General features: G+C 40.0%; 1 protein-coding gene across 1 annotated transcript in view; it reads right to left on the bottom strand.

Annotated features, from left to right (window-relative positions):
* Positions 1–20,497, bottom strand: part of LOC132859680 (gamma-aminobutyric acid receptor subunit alpha-3-like) — a 104,101-nt gene that overhangs the window by 31,910 nt on the left and 51,694 nt on the right. Inside the window, exon 5 of the mRNA XM_060890519.1 lies at positions 17,365–17,585. Within this exon, the coding sequence (XP_060746502.1) occupies positions 17,365–17,585 (221 nt within the window). The remainder of the gene's footprint in view (positions 1–17,364; positions 17,586–20,497) is intronic.

The following is a 20,497-nucleotide window of genomic DNA, read 5'->3' as shown; positions in this document are numbered from 1 at the left end:
AAATTCCAGGGGTAAAATGGGCGTGGTTTCTGGCGGTCTTGGAAAAACGCCCTCTTACAAAAAAAAGAGCAAACCTACGACGGATAATGAAGGACAAAACAGTCATACAGGTAGATTTTATATTTTATATCTATTATGCTTTATTATCTTACAGTTAAGCTGTTTTTGAAAACAAATAAACAACCAAAAACTACGGTTACGATTAGGGTTAGATGATCAAATAGGCCACGCCTACCCGATGACGCAATATCTGTTACGCTGTTCTGAAATCACTGGAAATAAGTATAAGTGCATCCCGTTAAGTAACATTGTGTTTTTGGACTTTTTTGGTTTGGGGAAGAACAACAAACGTGTGTGATGATCAGCGGTGCACAAATTTTAGCCTATATAGTGTAGGTGTGTAGCGGGTAATTAATGCTATCAGTGTGTTATACTGCATATGGAGTTTGTTTGTCAAGATTTCCTACTCAGCTTTTGTTGAATCTGAAACTTTAATTATTTAATATTTACTTTACTGACACTTTCTCAACTTTGAACCAGATCTAGTCATCTATGCAGATTTCTTTACATCCTCTCCCACTGACCATGAGGGTCACTCCTGGGCCCAATAACGGACATCTTCGTTATACGGCAGGTTAAACAACAGGTTTTTGTTCTCTTGTTCTGCTCTCAGAGTCAGCAAGCATTTGTCTCATTTTGAGACCTGCATCTTTGTCAGAACGTGTGCAGGTGTATGGACGATGTCTCACTCTGACTCATCTCCACAGAACAAAAAAAGATGTATGCCAGTTTCAAGAGTCTGGAAGAGCACACGGACTAGTTTTTTTTTTTTAAATATCTTCTTATATTTCTGTTCTTATCCAGAGAGCAAATGTTCTAAGTGCTCGAGCAGCCTGTCATTTAGAACAGCGCTGTTTATTAGGAGCATCTTCTAAAAGCATAGTTTAGAGTCGGAGGTCATCTAGGCATGCTTTATAAACAAAAGGAAAATAAGATGACTCAATTCTAGACAAGTGACTAAAAGAGTAGAGGATAAAAGATAAAGGGTTTTCAGAAGAAGAGGCAGAACGAGACAATTATTATTTTATACATCAGGACATACTAAAGAATTGTGTTTCTCTTAGCAAGCAAAAACGTCCTCTTTTCCTCAGCAGGACACAAAGACGTAAGACTGTATGAACATGAGGGAATTTCTCCACAGAAACTCAGAGACACGGTTCAATGTTGCTCTCAATTTCTGTTGGCTAATATGTGAACGCTGGCATTTTTCCTGCAACCTTTTTTTGAGAAAGATGATATTCTAATATGGGGCAGTGGTGGTTCTGGGGGCAGTGGTGGTTCTGGGGGCAGTGGTGGTTCTGGGGCACTGGTGGTTCTGGGGGCAGTGGTGGCTCAACTGGTTAAGGCTCTGGGTTGTTGATTGGAGGATCTGGGTTCAAGGCCCAGCACAGCCAAGCTGCCACTGCTGGGCCCTTGAGCAAGGCCCTCAACCCTCCCTGCTCCAGGGGTGCTGTATCATATCTGCCCCTGCACTCTGACCCCAACCTCTTCAGTATATGTAATGTATATGTGGCGATAATAAATTAATTTCATTAGTTTATTTTGTTCCTTAATAAATAGTCAACATAACGTATATTTAAGTTTTATACTGTCTGTTAGACTTGTATGTAAACTTAAAGGAAAGCAGCTGTTCATTTACTGGTGAAATCTATTAAACAAAATGTGACAACAACAAATGGCTTCAACAGACCAAAATTTGGAACATGGTGTAAAAAAACCCGACACAACATATGTCATGAACATCGCCTAACATAAATCTTTGTTAAAAAGCGATTTTTTAATAATCCTGTTCACGGTTAGTCCGCTGTCCCTGTGTACGAGGTGTTACTATAGAAATGATAAGGTATTAGAGATTATTAGTGCATTCGTATAAAGCTGCCACTTTTTTTCAGGCAGCACAACGATCAGAGCTGATGTTATTGAAAATGAATTCACAGTTTGATGATCTGAGACTTCAGCTGTGCTGTAGAATAAACCATTTCAAATTATTTTAATGACCGCGTAGCGGAAGTAAAGGCGCATCATTCCATCTCATTGTGTTCATCCATCAAAAAAAAGAGTGGTGTCAGCCACGCTTTCTGAGCTCCTGACATCATTGCGGAGGTGCGTAGGCTGTTTAGAAGCTTCAGATGGGATTTTTTTTCACTGCCAGTTAAAATGTGGACACGCATGTAGACCGAAGTATGTTTGTGATGTTTTTTTGATATAATCCTACAGTTTGGAATTTGAATAGAAGATAACATGCTATTAATGGATTTAGTGCCCATGTTTTTCTTTCAATTCATTTCATCTTATTAATTTCTTAAACCAGATTCATATTAATATGTCGTTTTTATTTTCAAAAGCATCACAGGCATTTACTGTGATGGAACACCATGTAGAAATATTTACTATGAAATAGATCTGAGTTGTTTGAACACTTCTCTTAATTACTGCTAAATTCCTCATGTGTTATTTTAGTGTCAATGCCTTATAATTATAATTTATAATTATTTATTCTCACTCACTCTCTCATTCATCTTCTACCGCTTATCCGAACTACCTCGGGTCACGGGGAGCCTGTGCCTATCTCAGGCGTCATCGGGCATCAAGGCAGGATACACCCTGGACGGAGTGCCAACCCATCGCAGGGCGCACACACACACACACACACACTCTCATTCACTCACACAATCACACACTACGGACAATTTTCCAGAGATGCCAATCAACCTACCATGCATTTCTTTGGACCGGGGGAGGAAACCGGAGTACCCGGAGGAAACCCCCGAGGCACGGGGAGAACATGCAAACTCCACACACACAAGGTGGAGGCGGGAATCGAACCCCCAACCCTGGAGGTGTGAGGCGAACGTGCTAACCACTAAGCCACCGTGCCCCCCATAATTATTTATTTAAAGTTATAATTTTTTATCCACTATTTACGTGATAGAGTTAATGCTCTAGTTATCTCAACCAGAGACTTCGAAGTCGGGGAAGTCGTGGCCTAATGGTTAGAGAGTTTGACTCCTAACCCTAAGGTTGTGGGTTCGAGTCTCGGGTCTTCGATACCACGACTGAGATGCCCTTGAACTTAGCTGTATGTCACGTCACAAAATCCCGACAGTGATTTACTGTGTGATACAGTGATTTACTGTGTGAAACAGTGATTTACTGTGTGATACAGTGATTTACTGTGCGATACAGTGATTTACTGTGTGATACAGTGATTTACTGTGTGATACAGTGATTTACTGTGCGATACAGTGATTTACTGTGTGATACAGTGATTTACTGTGTGATACAGTGATTTACTGTGCGATACAGTGATTTACTGTGTGATACAGTGATTTACTGTGTGATACAGTGATTTACTGTGTGATACAGTGATTTACTGTGCGATACAGTGATTTACTGTGTGATACAGTGATTTACTGTGCGATACAGTGATTTACTGTGTGATACAGTGATTTACTGTGTGATACAGTGATTTACTGTGTGATACAGTGATTTACTGTGCGATACAGTGATTTACTGTGCGATACAGTGATTTCGTGGTCAGTATGTGGCTTTTCTCTTCCTTGCCAATTCTCCTTAAAGCTGAAATGATAAAAACGACCACTTTCCTGTATTTTTGTTTTGAGGTCATTTATTCTAGACAATCAAATCGTTTATCATCCTTTTTTAAAATAGTAAATCACAAGCATGGAAAAATCAATATGTCACAAGCCTTGTAGTCAGTGAGACAGCCACTGCTTGGCGAGTTATTAACACTGCACTAGACATGTTTTGATGAATGTCCAAGTCATTCATTACATCATGTCCCATCGGGATCAGTGTCAAAAAACAAGGGACTTTATTTAGCACTGTGGAACCCCAGAAGTGGACTAGATACAGAGAGTCCTGCCCCAAGGCCAGGCTGAGTGAAGTCTTTATATAATCACCCTGTGCAGATTTCACACAGTGTGACAATCAGCAATAACCTGTCTCTGTAATTATGGTTAAGTAAAGATGCAGGAAAAGATTGGCATAAGCATGTAAGAGAAAAGGACTGGGTACAGGGGCAGATGCGTTCAGGGTCAGTTGCATTGTATTAATCTGCGTCAGAAGCCTGTTGCTTAGAAACCTTGCGTAAGACTATTATTTTTAGTCTACTAGCATAGCGGGAATGTTTTTTTTTACAATAGGGGTCTATTAAAAAAAAATCTTCTCACAGGGAGAAAGGTTATGCTTACGTCACTCCACCGTACCTGAAGCTAAACAGGTTCTGAGTGGCTTGTTATGGAATACATTACTGAAAAAAATGACTCAATGGACTTTTCTTTTAATAATCATTAAAAATACAGTACTGACATTTACGTGAAAACATTCTGATGAACTAATGGAAATTCTTGGCAAGGGAGCCATCATTATGACTACAGTTCAGAATTTCAGAACATTCGGAAATGAAGTGAAAACGTTATATAACGGTCTATTTATATTCAGAGAATTTTAACGATTTGATGTAGAGTAATACTTAAGCATTTTTACAAAAGAAATGTGTAGTGTTCACTGTTATCTGTTGAGAAACAAAAGACGTCAGGAGAAACGTGGTGGTTTACGCATTGACAAGTTCATTACGAAGTATCTGGGATTGGCACATTTTTATCAGAAAAGAACCGAAAGAACGTCCAAGCCAAATCGCAGGATATCATGGTCCTAGATGAGATCTTAAACAAATGGTATCATACAGTCAGGCCAGGGCCAGAGTCAGCCATAGACATATTTAGAATATATCAATCACTAAATGTTCTAACAGGGATTAAGAAACACCTGGCTGAGTGTGCTGATGTAATTTACACCAAACACTTGGTGCTCATTAGATACAGCAAAGGCAAGACTGCAGAAGTAACTTGCCTCAAATGTTGGCTAATGAACCTTTGTCTACTCAAACACATACTCAGTCTATAGAAAACATCTGTCCTGTAGGAGAGTGCTTAGTTACTGCAATATTGTAGTAGATGTTAAATAACTACTTTGATGATGCAGCTCTAGTCTATAAAGAAGTCGATAGTATATAACTGTACAAAAAGCCCCGGAGAGAACGATCATTAAATGGATGTTTAAAGAGGCAGCATTATCGCTTATGATAACGACTGCTGAACTGGTCATATCTGATGACTGCCGGCATATCCACTGAGAGGATTACACCGAATCCACTGCACTCAAACTCAAAGTCTTATACGCAGGGATAACCGAATATTATTACAAGCTTCGGTGGAAACTGTTGAGGACACGTGTGAATGTGGGAGGACTTAACAGTGGTAATGAATAGCTACCTTGATGCTTCTGAAACTGCTGAACATAACCTCGTCCATTTTGTGTGCTCCTGGGACTTTTTCCCAGTGCAGAAGATTATACATGGGTTAGTATTGGCTCTGCAACCGCACTTTGCCAATAGGCTTTAAAGTTATAGCTCTGAACATGCAATTAAATCCTAACCTGAGCAGACTGTTATTGAGTGCTGGGTCAGGGCCAGCTCAGGAGGCTAGGCTGAGGAAAAGAGAGCCAGGTTGCTCTCTGTGCTCCCCACTGCCAGCTAATCCCAGGCTAACAAACTGCCACGGCTGGCTGCCCGAACAGGATATGAATGCCACTGAGAGGTCAGGGTAACTGAACACAGCCAAAGAGTCCCTGTGGCCAACTTCTTCTGGCAAGTCATACAAAGCGCTGTGTACTGGATGTCATACACTTCTACCTTTGGGAAGGTAGGGTACAGTATGTGGAGCCACTCGAGGACAATTATTAAGGAGCACTAATAAATATCCCACCTCTAGAGCTGGTATATTAGAGTCAAAAAGGTCAAACATTTTTATTTTCCAACAAACACATCAAAAACGTCAATAAATGAACTGCAGGTCAATTCTGCATCACCTTTGCCCTTAACATCAACAGAGATACAGTGAGGAATGTGATTACAGAGCAGCAAGCCTGTCCAGACACTCCAGATGTGCCATTAAATTTAATAAACTGAAGGGAATCTTGAGCTCCATGTTTATTTGCTTTGCTCTGCCGCATGTTACTATCTTCTAGAAAGGAAGCAGCTTGACATATGAGTTCTGCTGTGATTCAGTGGCGAGTCACAACTCCTCATTAATTTTCCTGTGTTGCTTTCTCAGACAAGAGCTGCTCGCTTCATCCAGGCTCTGCACCTTTCTGTGGGACTGAACAAGCCATCAATAAATCACATCTCACCCAACAGGGAGGTGCGGAGGAACATGTGTGTAACCGGTGTGTAGTGACGATGTCTGCAAAGGTACCACGTTTACCACGTTTATGCAGTTAACCTGCATTTTTAATGTATGACCCCTGAAGCGTGTTTGCAAAATCCGTGCATCTGCTAACTTCTTACTTGGTCGTGTGACAATTTTGGATCCACTCTCTAGCTGTCTCTCTCTAATCAACTGTATTTTTAAGTCGTAAAATATCTTACCTCTGACATGGAAAAGAGAAATGGAACAGACATTTGGTAACTCGAGCAACATCCACCTTGCACGAGGTCTCTGGCATTAACACTCCGGATGTCACAACAATATGTCAGCGCACAGCAGTCAACAGGAAATATAAAAAGCGTTTTAACCTCATATTCCGATGATATCTTTAACATAATTCTATTGATTTCAGCCCTATTTTACTAGCACATTAAAAGCATAAGATTATCACAATGTTCTTATCTTTCTTATGTGCAAAGACGAACAAAACAGTCTTATGTCTTATGACTCTATCACTAATCACACTGGAATAATTAATGATTATGGAATAATTAATTAATAATGAATTAACTATTATCAAATTCAGAGACTAGAGACTATTCTAATACGATCTTGCTCCAGTCTTCTGTGTTTTTTTTAAGCTGAAGCAATCGAAGATGCTTAAATCTGAACTTTAGAAAAACTGCAGATTTCTTTCTACATGGAACTATTCAGAGTACAACAGAGTACATTATAACACACGCTTCCTCTGAGACACGTAATACCGGCAACTTCCCAACAATCAGGTAAACACTCTTCTGTGGGATTAAACATATCCATCCAGGTAAATATGAGCAGAAAGTGAGGCTTATATTTATAGAGGAAATAGGTTTAACAGAACCCTAGAGTGCATGACTGTTACATGAGTCCTGAACTCAGTGAAAACGAACAAAGAAAACTCATAAACACTTTGGCCCACTGTGAAATGTTCTACATTTATGGGCTGTTTTCTCCCGGCGCTCTCTCTGCACCTGATACACCTGATGAAATAAGTTGTGAAGTGAGAGAAATTGTGTAAAAAGAAAGAAAAAATTCTCAAATTTGACTGAAATTCAACTTGTATTTTGAAATACTTGTACATAAGCAAACCATATTTTTCACTTCTTTCACTTCATTTCTTTTCGACCTTCAAAATACTCTCAAAATAAATCATGAGATATTTTTCTTGCCCAATCGAATTAAATTCAGATGAAACTATGCAAAACTACGGTAAGTGTTCATTGAGCTAATGCTCTTTTTTGTTTGCATGTTGAGTTAGAACAGTTTTACTCATTGTGCGGCTCGCGAGCCTCCTGCGGCTCGCCAAGCTTTAATATGCGGCTCGCATGGCAGTAAATAATACGATGATAGGATCATGTGGTTAAAATTTATTTTTCATTTAAATAACATTAAAAACAATCAGGGAAGCATAGAAAAACGAATGTGCTCTATTACAAATAATAATATATATTTATATATATCATTTGACTCGTCACTGACTCACTGTGTTCTGCGCGATAGCCAGTTTTTGGCGGCCTGCCAGAAGCTAGTTTGTGTTTCATGCTAGTTAACAACTTGTGTTTACTGAACACACACGGACTAAAAAATGGATCGATTTCTTATCAAACAATCCTGCGCACAAAATGAACAGCAACAAAGCAATGTGACCGTGACAAAAGAGGTAACTGATGGGGAGCATGCGTCATCCGCAACTCGAGTAATTATTGTATTGCAATATTGTACATTGTATTTAAGCAGATAAGCTATTTAAGACTGAATAACTTGGCATACTTTACGGTGAAAGTGGCTCTAATATTGACTTTGTCCTATCAGTGTGGCTCACATGAAAAAAATAGTGAAGACCACTGAGTTAGAAGCTACTTTAGTCGGTAACTAGTTTTTTTTTCATTCTAAATTTAAATGATAAAATGTTGGTTATGTTGGTTAAATGTTGGTTCTATTTCATACACCAGTGTATGAAATTCCTACATAATATTTTATTTGTTTAAAAATCTTACGTGTCAAATTTCCACAATGCTGCAGGTCTGTTCTTTGGTTCAGTTCAACTGCTCACATCTAAAGAAAACTGCCAACGATGTCAAGTTTAATTCACTTCCAGAATTCCATCAATTCAGAGTTGAATCGAACCAAAGAGAGAAAAAGCAGAGAGTTCAACGCGATTGGATTAAACAAAAAAAACGTATTGGAAGCGAATAAAAAAATCAATCGTTCGATTTCTGTACCGTTTTTGATCACGTGATTCCTTTTTTAAAAAACGAACCCTTGTTGTGATAGCGTTAAGATGTAAATAATTCATACAACATTTCCTTGTAAATTAATTACAGCAGTTCTTTAACTACTGACTGGCCAAGCACATCCACTGAAGGCACAAATCTTAACTGGTAGTCGATCCAATGTGGGAGGTCTATATCTAAACAGCGGGAGGACGCTGTCTCTTTTACTTAAAAAACTCACTATTTTCGTAGTTGTTTTCTTTAGTGTCTTGGCATATTGATTTTTTTTCCTCATGCTTCCTCGTCTCAAATTAGCAGAAGTGCTTACGGTTGCACATTTAGCGCTACTTGGTAAGGAAAATCCCAAAGCCGTGTTAAGATGGTTCTGCAGACAATTTCATTTAGCTGAGGCGGTATCGTTTCCCTCGAGAAGTAGAACATATGGATTTATTTTCTCTGATTTTAGAGCATTGTTATTTTCAGGATTAGTGACATGTTAAAGTGCGTTAATGTAAATTGAGGCCTAAGAAGTCCACAGAGGAGAAATAACGATGGGTAACAATGTCTCGTGTATTTAATTCTCATTCACTATGCATGACTGTGCTTCATAATCAGGGAAGCTGGAGTGATGCTTAGGGGTAAAACAGCCGTGAATCTCTCATGTCTCTGATTTAAGATTCCATGAACAGAATAAGATCAAGTGCACCAAAACTGAAACCTATAAACTCCTAGTATACTGTATGATGTACACTCTATAAATATACTCATCTGTAGAACAGCTTCACACTATATAGCCAAAGAATTGTGCACCGCTGACCATAACACACATGGTCTTGTTACATATCTTCTTCCAGATTTATTCAGATTTCCTGTTCTAATCAGCTCCACTGTTCTCTTGTGTGAAGTCTTAACACTAGATGTTAGAGTGTACAGTATCTGTGTGTGTTTGTGTTCATTCAGCTACAAGATCATCAGTGAGATCAGACTCTGATGTCGGGATGTTGAGGAGACTCCAGTTCCAGTTCATCCCAAAGGTGTTCAGTGATGTTGAGTCAGATTCAGGGCTCTGTGGACACTTCAGGACACTCGATGTTCTTCTACTTTCTCCGACCTTCTCACCTCCACACCGTGTCTTCATCATGGAGCTGCTTTGTGCACATTGTCATGATGGAACAGGGTTTGAGAATCTTAGTTAAATTTTAAAGCTACAGCACAAAGTGACATTGTTTACAATTGTCCACTTTAAACTGTGGTAACAGTTTGGGGTTTTTCTCTCCAGGGATTTTCACCATATAGTGTATACAGATATGTATCTAAATCGAATGCATTCACTCAATGAGTTTAATTTGCGGCAGTGTTTCTAAGCATGGGATACGGCTGCCATTTGATCATCTCTGAATAACATCCTAGCATCCTTTGTTCTCTGCCATAAGCTCAACAATAAACAATATCCATATGACTATGGTGTCCGTCGCTTCACCCTCACGAGGCAGACAGACCCATCTCAATTGTTAAATGGTCATTTGCAGAAACTGAGTCTAGACTGAGACGGTCATGACAAATTATCACAGTAATAAGGATTTCTTCAGTGTCTGTCAGCTCTGTTTAGGAATGCTGTAGTGTTAATGTCTTTTGTGACATGCTTTAATGCAGAGAAATAGGCTTAGGGTACCTGGCTGTGGCTCAATTGTCTTTCTGATGACATGCTCCTTTTCACCTTCGCTAGAATGATAAACATGGCTGATGGCATTCTGTACTGAAAAAAAAAAAAGAACAAAAGGAAAGGAGGTCGAGCACGTCGACTGGGCTGAGATGGGTGTGTCTCTGACTGAGTCCCGGTTACCAGAACCAAGTACACAAACTTCTCTTTAATTCGTAATCGAGGATCATCATTTAGCTGCCTAGAGTGTGGTTCCTTTGGCTAACCCAAAGGTCATAAAGATTGTCCTTTAATATTACATTAAACTTATGACTGAGATTTGTTTCTCAAAGCAAATCAAGAATAGCATTGATTTTGTGTCATTCTTCTTCTGCTGCATAAAACAGCACCATTTCTCCTTATTTGGCCAGTGACATTGTACCACATGACACTGTACCACATGACCAAAAACCAAAACAGAAGCTTGCAGTCTTCTTTCGGCTTTTCCCTTCAGGGGTCGCCACAGCGAATCATCTCTCTCCACCTATCCCTATCTTCTGCATTATCAACACTTGCACCCACTAGCTTCATATCCTCATTAATTACATCCATATACCTCCTCTTTGGCCTTCCTCTTTGCCTCCATGTCCAACATTCTCCTACCAATATACTCACTCTCCCTCCTCTGAACATGTCCAAACCACCTTAATCTGTCCTCCCTAACTTTGTCCCCCAAACGTCCAACATGACCTGTCCCTCTGATGTACTTGTTCCTAATCCTGTCCAATCTCGTCACTCCCAAAGAGAACCTCAACATCTTCAGCTCGGCCACCTCTAGCTCTGACTCCTGTCTCTTCTTCAGTGACACTGTCTCTAAAGCAGAAGCTTGCAGTAAAAAGGAATAAATTTGTCCTAACCTTGGTATCTTGTATCATGTACTGAATATAAAATTCACAATTTCTAAACAAAAAAGCTAATGTATGTAATGAACAAAGAGGATGAGTGAGTCATGACTGTGCATGTCATCTTCCTCAAACGTTTCACACATAGTTAGTGTTTATTACGATTTCAAGCTGTAATCTGGCAGATTTATTTCAAGGTCCTTACTGTTATCCTTCATACACACCTGCAAAAGTGGACAGTCTACTAATGTCAGAATCTAATGCGTAAATATCTTGTTCCTAGGGTTGTGCAATATGTTGATATATCATTATCATGACAAACTGAGTTATGCCTCACTTTTCTAAGGGCCTTTTTACACCTGGTCACTTCACGTGTTTTCTCTGATCCGATATCTATCTGATTTGTTAAAACTGTTCCATTTACATTAGGCCACATAAACGCGTCTCGGCGAATCGGATATCGATCCGATCTTTCCCAAAAGATCAGCCCAAAATGCTAATTAGCCCAAAATGCTAATATATTTTACCTCATTTCCGGGGTAATTGAAATGGAACACATTTAGTGTATTTTTCAGAACTCGATCAAAAAGAAGACGAAAAAATTGGTTACGACGTTTATGTTACAAAAAACAGTGTTTACTGTTTGCTGCATTTTCGCTGGCAGCAGCAGCGCGTTTTAAGACCCGACGAGACGCCTGGGTGAAAGATCACCTGAGTGACGTACTTCTGTTTGGGAGGAGTTTAGCGCTGACGTATGTGGCTTGAACAACCACATTCATTTACACCTGTCCAGTTTCATCTGAAACACGTCCCAGACCACCTCCTGAAGGGGTTTGTACCGTCGGATTTATATCAGTCTCCAAAACGTTTCAGAGGGCATTTAGACCTGGTCTTTTTACCATCGGGTAGCGATCGGATCACAGAAAACACATGAAGTGACCAGGTGTAAAAAGCCCCTAAGATATCTTTTTTTTTATAATTATGTATTGAATGTTCGCAGCTGATTTGATGGCAAAATCTTAAAATGTGTGAATAAATGTTATTTTCCCCCTTTGCAGTGACAGATAATTACTTTTTCGTAGCCACCAACTGAAATCATTAAAACAAATAATAAAAAAGACTTTTGCTGAAACCAAACATGGCCTTTAAGTGTGCTGAGAATGACATGATGGTACACCTTCCAGGGTGCATTATTCCTGTGACCGAGACCAGGAGAAAGCATTTACTAAAAATAATTACAATTAAGGTCTGAACCAAAGGCCAAAATCTTTATGGCACTCATTAGGCACTTGTAGCACAGCACACATTTATGTTTTACAGTTAACACTTAACACTGTCTATGGGATTTTTATTACATAAGCTTAAGGGGCTTACCCTCTAAGTGCTCCTGCTTTTAATGAAGCGCTCATTTAGACTCTCATTATGATCCGAGAGCAAGAAGTTAACAAGTTCTACAAAGAGTTGAGTTTTCTTACTGAATTGTTGGTAACATTTGGCCAGGTCTGTGTGTTAAACCACCGGAGGTGGATGTGCGATGTTAATGAGAATCAGGTGTGTGGGGGATTGTAAATAGGTATAGGTTAACATTTGAGTTGCTATGGAGACAAGCTAATAATTATGGGAAGTGACATTTGCTGGATTCGGTTCGTCACTGGAAGCATGAAGCAAAGGCTGAGGTTTTAAAACTTCATCAATGTGAATGTTGATATAAAATGCAGCAGGATATTAACGATTACAGGTGTTAACATGAGGGATTTTCAATGTGACTGAGTTTTCGATCCAATTAGTAGGAGATTATTTGGCTGCCTATAACCCCTCTGACTGACGAGCTCTGGATCTCGGAGAATCTTTCATGATCACCATCTCAAATCGAACCTGCACAAAGAACCGCACTTGTGCAAAAAGACGAACAAAGAATTTTAGCATGTACAGTAACGTATTTAAACACGGCTTTACTGAGGCCATGTAACATTTTAAAATATTAGCACGCAAAATCCATCAATATTTCTAATAACTTTACAAATTAAAAAAAATACTTCATGTGTCCTTTGTGACCCCGTTTGTAAATCAAGTGACCCTACATGAACTTGCATCCCCTGCGATAAGCGCTAATAACATTATTGATCTTGTTATTGTTCTTTACTGCAGTGACATAATGCTATTCGATGTGTCACTGTGTCAGGTTTATAAATTGTTTATATTAAGCATAACTGATTTACAGAGTGATTTTTAATATTAACAATAAATACGGTTGATCAAACGACTCGGTAAAAGGTTTAAACTAAAGTTTAGAGCCGAGGCTTTGTTTAAGAGTCCGGACAAAATCTATATCTTAGGAAGAATTACAGCCAGTACATTGGATCATTCGTCGTACCACGGAGTGTTACATTCAACCCACCCACTCTATCTGTCTCATTTTAATATGACAGTAAATCAAGAAGACAGTTTAAAACTCCTCCACACAAAATGAAAGGAGGTTGTACGTACGTCACAGGCATCAACAATACAATCCTGTCTCTACACATAACTGTCATCGAACATCAACGTCCCTCTGCTCTGATGTGCGCTAGCTCACAACTTCACTAATTCTAATGTTAAGCCTAAGGAGGATCAGAGGAACATCGACTCGAGGCTAAAGGGAAATGTTTTATCACACTTACAAGACGACAAATTCGCGTGTCTTCCCAAACGTGATTTTATAGATGGACTACACTCTCCCTTCATTAGCAGTAAAGCCCATGTATATCATTATATATATTGATGGAGTGTTATATAATATTAGGTAATGCTGAAGGAGGATGAATGGACAACAGGGGAATAGTGGATAAATTAGCTTCCATCTAATATTAGCATTTTAATAAAGAAAAATACAACAGCAAAAAAAACTCATTAGACTTAAAAGTGACAAATTACAGTGCGTTAAATTGTAGATTAACGCATTATAGCTTACTGCATTAGGGATGTAAAACTTACTCCTGATATGATATTTGATGATATACTGAAACTAATACAATAAGAAACAATTCGGTATCCTCCGATCGATATGTGAACAGAATCTGGAGCAGGCTGGGCATTAGCTGGGAGAAGGACTGCTATGAATCCCTGCTGGCTTATTAAATTATTTACACAAATAAGTATTACACAAATTCATTTTAATTGCTTTAATAATCAATGCAAATATATTGGACTTTAGATTTTTCAGTTCACTTAACATCGCGTTTCTCCGTTCACTTATACTGAAGATGATGCCAAAAAGATTTCCTACAACAACCACGATGTATACGACAGTATTGTCTAATAAATTCATACCTAACCTGACAATTCTGTCTTCTGCTTTCTGAACGTTTCAGTAGCCCCTGCTTACACTTTGTGCGATTTTATTAAGAACCTGTTACTTTTTAAAATCTTACTTATGGTCATCTGAATGATTTTCACACTCTTCTGTTTTTGCAGGCAAAATGTTTTATTTTTTTAATTGGAAAATTTTAGAAATCTAAAAAATTTTTTTTATTGACCCAATAATGCAGAGGCTATAAAATAGGCATCTAAGAGAAAATGTGCTCTAAACAAAAAGACACAAACGAACTAAGTAACATTCATTCATTCATTCATTCATTCATTTTCTACCGCTTATCCGAACTACCTCGGGTCACGGGGAGCCTGTGCCTATCTCAGGTGTCAGCGGGCATCAAGGCAGGATACACCCTGGACGGAGTGCCAACCCAACTCACACACACACACACTCTCATTCACTCACACAATCACACACTACAGACAATTTTCCAGAGATGCCAATCAACCTACCATGCATGTCTTTGGACCGGGGGGAGGAAACCGGAGTACCCGGAGGAAACCCCCGAGGCACGGGGAGAACATGCAAACTCCACACACACAAGGTGGAGGCGGGAATCGAACCCCCAACCCTGGAGGTGTGAGGCGAACGTGCTAACCACTAAGACACCGTGACCCTCAACTAAGTAACAATTAAACAAAAGTTAACAATAGGACGCCTTATAGGTATAAATATATACTTATATGTGTAAAACTGTACAATAAGGTTGTACACAATACAACACACAGCGGTAAAATCTAGAGCATTCTATAACTTTTGACTGTTAATGTAGTTTCCTTATAATCTGGTTGAAGGTCATTTCTAAATTTCAGGACAAAAATCAAATTTGAGGAAAGATGAATAGCTCCCACTGACTCGGACTGTCCTTTCGCACTGTGTGTAGAGAAAGCCCCTCGGGTGCGCTATAAAAGTCAATAGACTTGAATTGCCCTGCTCTTTTTAAAGCAGATGGGCACATCGCACTGGACGGCTGCTGGCCGTTCCAGTCACAATTCAATTTTTTAAATTCATTCTTTAAGCACTTTTCATTTGACATTGCTACGTCTGGACTGGAGACTTCCAGCGTCCGACTCTTTCTAATATCTACTTAACCACTGCTGTTAAAATGCATTTTAAAAATGAAGTATTTAAAAAAAAAAACAATTGAACAATTGTTTGGTGAACAATTTAATCCTCCAAACCCAAGACAGAAAAATTTGACTCTTCCACCGTTTCAGGTTTAAGGATCATGAGTTTGGGCTCCTGTGTGTAGTTTCTAATGGACGGTTGTGTTGTGGATCACTATTCACACACTAACCTGTGTACTTTATGTACATTTGGAAAAAAAAACTTTGAGTCAAATATATTTCATATCTTTTGGCTCTGTGTTAAACATTTCAGAACATCAATATCTAACAGGTTTTCCAGACCGTTATGCATTGCTGCTAAAACAATAAATCAATGAATACCTAAATAAATCTACACCAGGTTACGCATGCCACCCGGCTCCCTAAGAAGGGAATGAGATGCTATGGAAATGCGTGTGTGAGCAAGTTGTTTGTGAAGCTCTGTGTGCACACACGCCAATCTAATGGCTCGGGAAGGACACGTGACGAAGTGATTCCATAGTAAGTCCATATAAGGGCATCTACGTCACATTACTCCAGCTTCTATTTGTCTGAAGGAAGCGCGAGAGGACACCCGGGGCATAGCCAGTGACCCAGCATCTCCTCAGGGAAACGGGTTACATACGTACCTTTTGAGGGAACTACACACTGCGTCAGGGCTGACGCTATGGGAACGCCGATACTCACGCCGGCACGCACCGGTCGATGACTGTGAGAGAGCACGAGCAAAACATCAATGGCCCTGCAGGACCTGGGACCCTGGAGTGGGGTACAAGTCCAGGTTATAGAACCTGATAAAGGTGTGCGGAGACCGTCCAACACACCGCAGCACAAATATATTCTAGGGGGACACCACTGGCAAAGGCTCTGGACGAGGTGATACACCTAGTAGAGTGAGCACTGATGCCAAGAGGCGAGGCAAGACCGCGCGCCTCATGCAAGACCACGCGCCTCATGCAAGACCACGCGCCTCACAGGCCTGAGTAATGGCCTCAGATTACCCCTGTTCCGGCTCCCAAAACAGACAAAAGGGGAGGAGAAGTTATGCCACAAGCTCCAGCGATGGAAATAAGTCTTCAAGGCCCTTACTGGGCAAAGAAAATGCAGCCTCTCCTGTTCCACTGATTCATGGGGTGGGGGACAGTAGACCTGCAGGACGAAACTGAAACCGCCCGAACGGAGTCAGGGGAGAGGGCAAGACAAAGGGAAATACCCGTCTATTGCTCCACTTCTGCTAAGTCAACCTGTGAACCCCATGATCGGACTCAAACCGAAGGCGTAGCCAAAGCTGAAAATATAGCCAAGCGGGACCGGAGAGTGCACAGAGGGAATCCCTCACAATGCACACAGCCGGACCGGGCATGCTCCTCTCCCAAACAAACAACGCAAAGAGAGTGCATGTCGTCCCCCGTGATATAGCGGGGGCACGGATGCACGCATCTCTTAAAATGTGCGGATCGCAACGTAGTTCTCCCTGTCAAGCTTTTCCCTGAAATATATATATGTGTATATATACTGTATGTGTCTGTATTTACAGACTTTCCCTGCACTAGACACACATGACAGACAATTGACACACTCATACACAGAGCGCTTCCTGAAGACAAAAAAGCTGGAGTAATGTGACGTAGATGCCCTTATATGGACTCACTGGTGCATAATCACTTCTTCACGTGTCCTTCCTGAGCCATTAAATTGGCGTGTGTGCGCACAGAGCTTCAGACACAACTTTCTCACAGAAGCGTTCCCATAGCATCAGCCCTGACACAGCGTTGTGGTCTTTATAGTGTAATAACCGACGTGTGCAGGCTACAAGGACACACCTCATAGTGTACAGCAGAGTCCCGTTGTCCACCAGACGCAGGAGTTTATTAGGAGTAGTCATGTTGTGAGCAACCGACTTTTTACCGTTGTGGAAGAATGTATCTGGAGTCCAGATCTTACTGGCCAGAAGGTTGTTGAGTGGAAGAACCTGCATGGGTCCATCAAACTTCAGCCTCTCATCTCTCCAGCTCTGTCGAAAGAACACATCAATTGTGTATTCCTGGAAAAGAGAGAAAAATTAATCAGGGAGGCTATTTTCTTTATTAAAAAAAAAAAAAAAAAAAAAAGTTAACCGGGAGTGTAAAATGTTCGCGTAATTGTACTTTGTTGATATACTTACATATTATTTTGCCATATATATAATAAAACAAGGTGTCTCCTTCACCTCCCAAGATGTTATTTCATTGATTGAAGCATAATATAAACCGGCTAGCAAGTTACATTCTAGCTAATAGTAAATTGGTTCTTTACAGATTATTTGACATTTTACACTGTAGTACAGGAGTTTATAATAAACTGAGTGAGATTTTAACGTTATCTATACTATAATTTCCTGTCCTGATGATGACTTTCTGTACTCATCTGATTTAATGTCCTCTAAGCCAGAGAGTGTCTGAAACAGGATGAGTCACGACGAGCTCATCTCCACACTCCATTCTCCAAAATGACTAGCCTTGATTAGTCAAGATTCTTGTCTGACCTTTTACTTCAAAACATCACTCTGCTTTTTCCTACAGGCTTGTTGACGAGCGAGCCTTAAGGCACACTTCAAAGAATTATACTTGGATGAATGTTTCCTGAGACGCCACTCAGCAGTATAAAACAAGCCATTTTAAAATTGTACCTTCATAATGTAAATACACAGATGCCATGGAAACATATGTTAAACCATCAGCTCGGAGTGTCCAGTGTGAACACGTCCAAAATGGAGAGAGAGTTCAAGTGGAAGAGAGACGGAAATGAGACGATGCTGTGAATACTGCATTGCTCAAATGACCTTGGGGTTTTTTTTGGGGGTTGTTTAAATCTCTGTAGAATTAATACACTAACATGTTGATGATCAAATAATTTAATCAAATCTTTACAATCTCCTTACTATCAAAAATCATATTAAACCTAAAACGCTTGTGCTACAGTATGCAAACATAAGGTAAAGAAATGATAATACAGACACTAAATCAAGTAGTCATGGCCCTCTGCACCGCAGTAGGGTGTGTTAAGTGAGCTAGAACATTTTATTTTTACATTTTACTGTTTCATTGTGATTGTTCAGAGGAGAGAAATCTGATAAGAGTTCAAGATAAGAACGGTCAGAGCTGACAGAAAGGCTATGGTATCTCAAATAAATACTCTTTACAACCGAGTTGAGCAGAATGATATTTCAACCTGCCAAGCCTTGATGTGGATGGGCTACAAAAGCAGAAGACCACATCAGGCTCCACTCCTTCCACGCACACAAAAAGGAACCTCAGGCTGCACTGAAAGCCAAAACTGGACAGATAAAGACTAAAACAACATGTAACTCCATGGACCCAACCAACCTTGTATCAACAGTTCAGGCTGGTGGTTTGTGTGACAATTTGGGGAATGCATTCTTGTCGAATTATTGGACCGATCTATCATTGTTTAAACCGCACAACCACGGCTGATCAGATGTATTGCTTTATGGCTGCAAACCATCATTTGTTACTTACTGCATGGTAATATAACTCTCTCAAACTGGTTTCATAAAAATAACAAACTCAGTAGAACAAACATGAGATGTGTTAGTATGGGAGATGATCCATGCCATAAAGAACTGATCTCTAAGGGGAAAGAGAGACCAACACATGATCAGCACATTACAGCTTGTAATAAAACCGCCAATGATGAATTTAGATCCTTAGTCCTGGCTTTATGATTTTAAAGACTGAATTGACACTTATATGAATTTTGCATAAACACCAGAAACGTCCTGTGTTTATTTACTGTAAACTTCAGATATAATTAATAGTCAACTCCACTTCATTTCAGATTCGGTGCCAATAAAAATAAAAATGTGCGCTTTCAACTGGCTCCCATTGGCAACGTGCTGAAGACGGACTCATGCCTCTGGTGACATAAATGCTGTTCTCAGCATCGCTGTTCTGTCTATTCCAGCATCTCTCTTTTTGTCTCGATTATCAAACACTTTTGTCCGTCTTTGCTCAAAGCTAAACCTCAAAGCACCGCTAGAGTCCTTTGGGCCACTCGGTATGTAGATAAAGAGTCCAAAAAGCACAAGAGAACGCACTACTTTCTGCCCCTCTATTGATTTCTTACTAAAGTTCCTTTAGTATTTTCTAGCTTTCAAAGACTTGCAAGCTTTTGTAGAAGTTTGCATTGTTATGCAAATGTTCATCTATTTCTTCTCAAACTGAAAAAATTAAATACTGCTGTTTCAGAGGGTGTTTTTTTTAACATAAGATTGACTTCCTGTTCTTCCTTTTCACATTACTCTGAACCTTTGAATGATTTGAGTAATTATGGTTCATTTAATTAATAAAGTGCAAGAGTAAATCCTCATGAAGGTGCTTTTATATTAAAAAAAAACTTAAATATAAGGGTAGAAAGTGTTATGCATAAAAAATCATTAAAAAAATTATCTTCATTCAAGGGGAGGCACGGTGGCTTAGTGGTTAGCACATTCGCCTCACACCTCCAGGGTTGGGGGTTCGATTCCTGCCTCCGCCTTGTGTGTGTGGAGTTTGCATGTTCTCCCCGTGCCTCGGGGGTTTCCTCCGGGTACTCCGGTTTCCTCCCCCGGTCCAAAGACATGCATGGTAGGTTGATTGGCATCTCTGGAAAATTGTCTGTAGTGTGTGATTGCGTGAGTGAATGAGAGTGTGTGTGTGTGCCCTGTGATGGGTTGGCACTCCGCCCAGGGTGTATCCTGCCTTGATGCCCGATGACGCCTGAGATAGGCACAGGCTCCCCGTGACCCGGGGTAGTTCGGATAAGTGGAAGAAGATGAGTGAGTGAGTGAGAATCTTCAATCTTAATAAATGCAGAAAAAAAAAATTCTGCCTGTTATTTTCACACAACCGCTGTGTTGTCTTAAAGTTATCTCAATATTAGAACTAAACTCAATAGTTAGGTCACCTCTAAACCAGT

This window comes from Tachysurus vachellii, chromosome 17 (assembly GCF_030014155.1).
Source record: "Tachysurus vachellii isolate PV-2020 chromosome 17, HZAU_Pvac_v1, whole genome shotgun sequence".
Lineage (NCBI taxonomy): Eukaryota > Metazoa > Chordata > Actinopteri > Siluriformes > Bagridae > Tachysurus > Tachysurus vachellii.
Note: the sequence above shows the minus strand (reverse complement) of the source record. Positions and strands in the feature narration are given on the sequence as shown.